Source organism: Octodon degus, unplaced genomic scaffold (genome assembly GCF_000260255.1).
Source record: "Octodon degus isolate 3935 unplaced genomic scaffold, OctDeg1.0 scaffold00226, whole genome shotgun sequence".
In the NCBI taxonomy this organism is placed as follows: domain Eukaryota; kingdom Metazoa; phylum Chordata; class Mammalia; order Rodentia; family Octodontidae; genus Octodon; species Octodon degus.
The window spans coordinates 1,343,028-1,351,162 of record NW_004524802.1 but is presented as its reverse complement, the minus strand read 5'-3'; the positions used below and the strand labels follow the sequence as shown (position 1 = coordinate 1,351,162).

Here is an 8,135-nt window from a genome sequence, read left to right as displayed (position 1 = left end):
TTATTTTATTTTATTTTATTTTTTTTGCGGAACTGGGGATTGAACTCAGATCCTTGCGTTTGCCGGTCAAGCGCTTATCCTACTGAGCCATCTCCCTGGCCCAGAATTTATTATTATGCATGTGGGATTGAACCCGTACCGGGGATTGAACTCAGGACCTTGCGCTTGTCAGGCAAGTACCTATTCTGCTGAGCTATCTCCTCGGCCTCTGAACTCATAGCTTTTGGATTGAGCTATCTCACCAACACATTGTAATTAATTAATTTTATGTATTTAAAATTTTAAAACAAAATGTTATCTTGTCTGCTGAGTTGTGTGAACTGGGTCTGAGTTTGTGCTCTTCCTACCTGAGCTTCCTGAATAGTTAGGATTACAGGTTTGTTTGTGCCAGTGCCACTAGCCCTCTAGCTTTAGTTTTCGGGGGGTGTGTGTGTTTGTGTCATTGCTGCCCATGAGCTCCCAGGGAGGCCTTGCCCCAGCTTGTAGGCTCCTGTCCCTCTGTGCTGCATGCTGGGTGTCTTGGCCTAGGAGGGAGCTTCTGTAGTGGCCCCAGGACTGTGTGCTGGTGTGGAAAGGGAAGGTTGCTGCCTAGGGTTTTACTGCCAGGAGAGCAGTTCCCTGACCCCTGGTTGTGCCCCTGCCTTTGGCGCAGCATCCGTGCTGAGGAATTGGGTCGGGGGATGCGGGGTGCAGCTGCAGCTCCACCCTCCCAGGGCCAGACTGTTTTATGTTTCTGTCATGTTTGATGTAGAGAACGGTGGAAATATCTGAGTGTTGCTCCCCTGGAACTTCTGGCTCAAGAGCCAACAAATCTTGGGTCAGATTCAGTACACAGAGACTTGGCTTCTTGTTTCCTGCTTGTGCAGCGAGTGGAGGAGGCAGAGAAGGGGCCACTGCACTAGTGTGCCTTTGTAGAGGAAGGGGGCACCTGGACCCCCTTTTGGGGTTCTTTATCCCAGCCCCATCCAAGAGGTGGCCGTAGACCTTTGCCAGCACTTGCATATTGTGAACCTGCTGCTCCCAGGCTCTGCTGTAGACTGGTGACTGTAAAAGGTGGGCTTGGCTCATGATGGGTTTTATAAAATAAGGAAGCCGAACCCCACCATGCGGAGCTTCTGCTTGGCACATGGGGGTGGGAACAGAGTCCCTGTGTCCTGAAGGGGAGGCAGACCCACGAGGCGCACAGGGAAGAGATGCAGCTGGCTGGCTTCTCCATCTTGTCCCTCATAGCTGCCCTCACAGCCCTCGGGGCTGTGGCCGTGTTGGTGCCTCCAGGGCTTTGTGAGAACTACAGGGCCGCCTTCCCATGCTTCCTGTGGTGGGAGGCTACACGCCTGCCCTTGCTGTGTCGCCTCTGCCCCTGCCTACCTGCCTGCCTTTGTGATGCGTGTGTGCTCATATAGCCCATACATGGGGCGTGCGGGAAGTTAGGTAGAAGTTGGAAGGTCACAAGAGTAGACGGGTTCAGTGTTTGTCTTTGCAGGGGCCCTCACTTGGAGAGAAGAGGTGCTGTTTGTGGATGTCCTGAGCGCAAGCAGCCCTTGGTGGCTGGGGTGGCAGTGCCAGTGGGATGAATGGCAGGCTGTCCTGATGTGGGCCGTGGGGAAGATGTCTGTGTGTGCTCGGGAGCTGAAGCCTCCAGCCCTCGCCTGAGTGGCGGGGCTCTTGCTGGGCGGTGTCCTTCAGTGTGTCTCTCTCTCCAGGTGATGATGGCTTTGTCAAATCACCTGAACGCCGTGGAGTCAGAGAAGCAGAAACTTCGTGCACAGGTTCGTCGTCTGTGCCAGGAGAATCAGTGGCTGCGGGATGAGCTGGCCAATACCCAGCAGAAGTTACAGAAGAGTGAGCAGTCGGTGGCACAGCTGGAGGAGGAGAAGAAACACCTAGAGTTCATGAACCAGCTGAAGAAGTATGACGACGATATTTCCCCCTCGGTGAGTGTTTGCTGCAGCTGCAGCTCTCCTGTACCACGCTGTGACCAGCTGGTCTGCACAGGGCCTGGCAGTTCTCTGTGCCGCGTGTCCTCCTGTGTCCCTAAAGTGGTGGTCAGAATGTGGGAAGGAGCTTTGTGAATGCAGGGGCAGCCCCTTGAGTGCCCTCTGTTCACTGCTGCACAGAATGGCCAGCCTGCTGGCCACTGCTGGGTCCCTGGCCTGGTCACCCGCTGTAGCTCCTGGCATCCATGGGCTCCACGGCTTGCTTGTGCTGCCCTCTCTTGCCCTTGGGCAGCATCTGGTTCTCTTTGTCTCTGTAATGTCTCTTTAGCTTCCCTTGGTGGCTTACCTTTCTGTTGCTGATGGTTGGGGGTCCTCAGGGGTTCTTCCTCCTCCTTCCCTCCCTCCCCTCCCCTCCTGATGCCCCCTCCCCCTTCCTCCTCCTCCCTCTCTCCCCCTTGCCCCCCTGTCCCCTCTCTTTCTTCCCTCTTCCCCCCTACTCTCCCTTTTTCTCTCTCCCCTCTTTCCCTTTCATTCTCTCGCTCTCCCTTTCTGTCCCCCTTGTTCTCCCTTTGTTTTATCTTTCCATTTTGAGGCAGGGTATTGCTAAGTTGCCCAAGTGTACTCAGACTTTGTCTTCCTACCTCACACCCCTGAGTGCTGGAGTTACAGGCGTGTGCCACCACTGTGAGCTTTTTTAAATAAACTTACTAATTTTGGAATAATTTTAGATTGACATAAGAATGAAAAAGAAGTGAGGAGGCTTCCCACATATCCTTCCAGTACTGCCTGCCTCTGTCCCAGGCTCCAGCCTGGCATTCTACAGTAGGGTTCAGGCTGACTCTTCTGTCTCCTAGGGCCTGGCGTGTGCACAGGTGCAGTCCAGTGTTGGGTGCCTTCCTCTCTGTGCTTCTGCTCCGAAGCCCTGTGCAGCACCACCGCCCTACGCTGCCGCCTGGTGGCCTGTGCCTGGCTACCATAGGCCGTGGCTTACCCCCTCGTTTTCTCTCAGTTCTGGAGCTTGGTTCTGGGGAGGACGCTCTGCTAGCTTGATACCACTGTGGTATGGGGAAAGAGCCCTCCATGGGTGTTGTGAGGACCTGGTCCATTGCGAGGCCCCACCTCTGATGTTTCTTACTCTATCCCCTCCCAGAGCTCTCCACTTCCCAATACCACCCTCTGGGAGCCTGGTCCAAGTCATGCATTTTTGTAGGCCCGGGCTGAAGATAGCTTTGAGTGATTAGGCTCCCCCCCACCCCCTGCCTCCTGTAGCCTCTACATCATGTGGCCCTGATGTTTTGACATCGGTTGTTGTGGGCTAAGACCACTTGGACATGTTGGTGCCAGCCAGTGATGCACATGTGACACCAAGGCTACTTATTTTTTGTTTTTCTCATATTTATTTCCAGTACAGAAAATTTGAATTCGATGCTTTCCCACTGAGCGCCATCCGCAGTGATCCTTCCCCCTTTTCCTTTTTTTTTTTTTTTGAGACTGGGCCTTCCTGAGTTGAAGATTGCCCATTCTGGGTTCAAATGTGCAGTTCTCCTGTCTCAGCCTCCTGGAGTGCTGGGATTATAGGCAGGTGCTACCATGTGCGGCTAAGCTTTTCTTTTTTTTTTGGTGGAAGTGAGGATTGAACCCAGGACCCTGCGCTTGCCAGGCAAGCATTTATTCTACTGAGCTATCTCCCCGGCCCCTAAACTTTTCATTTTGTGAAGAATGTCTGACTTGGAGAGAGCCTTAGGACTTGAGACCAGCTCTGCCTCCTCCTGAGTCCTGCTGCCTCTCCCTTTCCTCTGCTGGGCCTGGGGCCCCGGAGGTAGATGTAAGGAATGTAGGCGACACCGCAGCTCCCCCACCATAGTCCAGACCTTCATTTTGTTAATTGTCTCAGTGATGGCCTTCATGGTTCCACGTTCTGCAGAGTCAGTTCAGACTGTGTATGGCACCTAGCTGTCCCATCTCTTGAGTGTTTTGTGACACTGGTATCTTTGGTGGATGCCACCCTTCCTCACTTAGAGTTTGTCTAGTGTTGATTATGGGCTGCAGTGGTAGTATTGCGAAATGGTCTATGTGTGGGCATGGTGGTGCTTACTGGTAGTGCCAGTATTCTAGGAGACTGAGGCAGCAGACTTGAGGCCAGCCCAAGTGACTGAGTGAGTTGGTGAGACGCACGCTGTGTCAACATAAAAAAATAAAAAAAATTGGGATGTAGCCCAGTGAGAAAGCTCTGTTCACTTCTCATTACTAAGGGGAAAGTACACTTAGAGATTGTTCTCTGTAGAGGCAGAGAGGTCTGTGTGTCCCTCAAACATGCCGATGTCTTAGCGGGCCAAGCTGTTTGTCTCCTGCACTGTGAGTCCTGTTCTTACCCCTTCTGCCAAGCGGCAGTCTCTGGGAGGCACGAATTACATTGTGGTGGCGCCCTTGGGGTCCTGGCTGCTCATGGGCTTCCACATGGAGGGCCGTGTGCCAGGGTGCCCAGCCCTCCATTTCTGTGGTGGTCAGAGATGCACGAGAATGAGATTTTACCTCAAATAAGGCTTTCTCTGCTGAGCCTGGGCCTTAGAATGCAGGTGGAAATGCAGAAGTATAGAGGTGCATTGGTGGCCTGCATTGTGGCTTTACGTACAGTGGGTTCTAATTCATTAATCCTGAATCTTTTGTTTTTGTACTGGGAATTCAACTCACAGCTACACACTTGCCATGCCGGTGCTGTGGCCCTCATTACTCTTTATTAAACTTGTGGAGAAGCCACACTGGATGATCTTATACTTGATGTTACAAACTGGCAATCTTTTCTAAGATTTTGACTTAAAATGAGTGTTATGTTAAAGATTTGCAGGTGGGATGTGCACAGTGGAGGATGAAGGTGTTCTGGGTTTCTTTTGTAGGAGGACAAAGACACTGATTCTGCCAAAGAGCCCTTGGATGACCTGTTTCCAAATGATGAGGATGACCCAGGCCAAGGAAGTGAGTGCCGTGCTATGGGCTGTTGTTTGCTGTCTGAGGACACGTTTGTCACAGGAGGACCCTTGCTGCAGTGCCTGCTGCACAGGGGCCTGAGTACAGTAGGGTCACCTTTGTTTCCTGGGCAGTGGAAAATGTGTGTGTGTGTGTGTGTGTAGCAGGGTGGAGGAGCAGCCTGGTAAACAGCATGCACAGTGCAGATGTGGCCTACAGGTAGAAGAGATCAGAGTCACTCTGGCTCCAGAGCAGCCCTCTGCCACTGCCAGCAGACAGGGCACCATCCCTTCCAACCCCTTACTCTTTCCCACATGCCCAGGGGGCCTTCGGAAAGATTGAGCTGACGGGCTGCTAGCATAGCCATGCTGTCCCCCACCCCCTAATGTGCACCTCTCTCTGCAGTCCAGCAGCAGCACAGCAGTGCAGCCGCCGCTGCCCAGCAGGGCGGCTACGAGATCCCCGCACGGCTGCGCACGCTCCACAACCTGGTGATCCAGTATGCCTCGCAGGGGCGCTATGAAGTTGCTGTGCCCCTCTGCAAGCAGGCCCTGGAGGACCTGGAGAAGACTTCTGGCCATGACCACCCTGATGTGGCCACCATGCTCAACATCCTGGCCCTGGTGTACAGGCTAGTCCTTTGCTTTCTCTACTGAATTTTCCCCAGAGACAACTTTCACAGGCTCGCCCCTGAAGTGTGAGTGTGAGTGTGAGTGTGAGTGTGTGTGTGTGTGTGTGTGTGTGTGTGTGTGTGTGTGTTGCAGTACTAGGGATTAAGCCCAAGGTAAGTGCTCTACTGCTCTACCACTGACCTATGTCCTTGTTCCTTTCTAAAGTTTTTATTTTGAGTTAGGGCTGTGTTGCCTAGCCTAGCCTTGAATTTGTAATCCTCTTGCCTCAGCCTCCTGCGTAGCTAGAATTATAGGTGAGTGCTATCATGCCAAGCATAAAATATGTTTTATAAATCTGTATAAACTGTGGACCTCCTGCTTTTATGATTCATCTCTCTTCAGCCATCTAGGGGTTAAATCCAGATTCAGTCCTTAGCTGCTCTGTGGCAAGAATCACGCTGCACTAGAACGAGTGCTTCCTTAGCCACCTGAGTCAGCCCTCCCTCCCTCCTTGTCTCCCTCCTTCCCTGTTCCCTTCCTCCCTGCCTCCCCTTTCTGCTAGGAATGGAGTCCAGTACCTAATGTGCTGGCTAGGCTAGTATTCTATCCCAAGCTCTGTGCCTGCCCCACACCAGCCTTTGTGGAATAGGCTGCATATACCTTCTCCTCTGGCCAGTTAGCAGCAGGTTGGGACTTGGCTCCATGAGGCTCTGTCCAGGTTTCTCGATCTGGTCTCTTGGCTCTTCTCACCTTATCTGCATCATTCCTGCCTTCCCAGGGCTCAGCACACTGTGCTTTTGAAGTCCAGGATTCCACTTGCGCTTTGCCCCTCTTGACTCTTCTGACCCTATCACCTCTGCAGAAGGTGGTGGAGCTTGGTGGGCTTTGAGCTGTGTGGGCAGAATGGGGCTGGACCTGGAGACACTGAGGCTGGTGTGCACTGGCCTAGGGCAGCAGGGTGGGGGTGTGAGAAGGACATGAGGCTGGCCTGGGATGCCTAGGAGACCCACAGTGTGCTCCGTCTCCATGGGTGTGTGCTTCCTGTAAGCAGAGCTTTTCTCTTTTGGTAGCACTGGGAATTAAACCCAGAGTCTTTGCACTGAGCTACATTCCAGCCCATTTTATTTATTTATTTATTTATCTATCTATCTATCTATCTATCTATCTATCTATCTATCTATCTATCTAGCGGAACCGGGGATTGAACTCGGGCCCTTGCACTTGCCAGGCAAGCACTTATTCTACTGCGCTAACTCCCCGGCCCCCTATTATTTTTTTATTTTGAGACAGAGTCTTGCCAATTTGCTGATTTGCTCAGGCTGGGCTTGCACTTGTGATTCTCTAGTCTAAGCCTCCCAGAATGCTGGGTTTACTAGTACTATGCCCTACTTTAAATTTGTTTCTTTTTCCTTTTGAGCCAGGGTCTCACCGCCATGTAGTTCAGGTTGGCCTTGAGCTCATGGTTAGCCTAGGCTGATTCTGAACTTAGGGCAACCTTCCTGCTTCAGCCTCCTGATTGCTGGGATCATAGGTGTGCACCACTATGCTCAACAGTTTAGGATTTTTTAAAGATAAGTATCTAAGATAGGTTATTTTGTAAGCCCTTGCCACTGCTTCAGGGGGACAGTGGCACATTTCTGCTCCTGTCACAGTGTACGCTACTGGGCACCACTGCTTATGGCTTTTTCTTGTTGGTGGATGAGTGGAGCCTGTGGGTTGTTTTTTTTTTTTAATGTATTTTTAGTGCAGTATCTACAGGGTCTAACTACACAGTTTGGGACTTGGTAGTGATCCTCCTGTTTTCAGCTTCCCAAGCACTGGGATTACAGGCGTGCTACCATGCCCAATCTCTGTCTTTCTCTTTTTTCTTTTTTTTTGGCAGACTCAGCCTCCCTGAAGGTGGGGCTGGTGTGGCATGTGGTGCCAGGGATTGAACTTCAGTCCCTGTGCACTTGCCTAAACAGGCACTTTAAATTGCTGAGCTATCTCACCCTCCCCTTTTACAAAGTCTGTGTTTTGATTTCTACTTGAGTCCTTTTTTTGTCATCCATTTCTGGCTGTGATTTCTGCATACATTGCTAATTTTTCTCAGGATTATAATGCTTACAGAATTACAGTTATTTTTGTTTTACATCTGTACTTCCCTTCCTGGTGGGCTTGTTAAGTCCCACATGCTGGGCTCCTGACTGAGCAGGTTTGGGCTCAGTGCCTGCTTTTCTTGTGTTGAGCTGAGGCTCACTGCTGCTAGCCGGGCTGCTCAAACTCAGATCCGGGCCATCTGCTGCCGAGTGCAAGCCAGGGGCTTGGTTGTGCCCATCGCTAGAGCAGCTTGGCGGCAGCACCGCCTGTGTCTCCATGGGAGGCCGAACGCAGTCCGGCCGCTGGCCCCTACTCATGGGGGCATCCCTGACGAGTGCCTTCTAGTTTTTCCTCCCACACAGGGTCTTATTTATTTATTTTTTTTCCTATTTTTAAATAACAAGGCCTTAATCTGTATTTTAAAAAATTATTTATTTATTTATTCATTGTGTGTGTGTGTGTGTGTGTGTGTGTGTGTGTGGCCAGCTCAGCCCACCAGGGGGCGGGCTGGCTGGCATGTGGTGCTGGGGGATTGAACCGTGGT

The 8,135-nt window shown here is 51.7% G+C and overlaps 1 protein-coding gene across 8 annotated transcripts in view; it reads left to right on the top strand.

Annotated features, from left to right (window-relative positions):
* Klc1 (kinesin light chain 1) overlaps positions 1-8,135 on the top strand; it is a 65,188-nt gene that overhangs the window by 22,688 nt on the left and 34,365 nt on the right. For all 8 annotated transcript variants that reach the window (XM_023705694.1, XM_023705692.1, XM_023705693.1 and 5 more), the window contains 3 exons: positions 1,704-1,934; positions 4,832-4,910; positions 5,307-5,532. In XM_023705694.1, the coding sequence (XP_023561462.1) occupies positions 1,704-1,934; positions 4,832-4,910; positions 5,307-5,532 (536 nt within the window). The remainder of the gene's footprint in view (positions 1-1,703; positions 1,935-4,831; positions 4,911-5,306; positions 5,533-8,135) is intronic.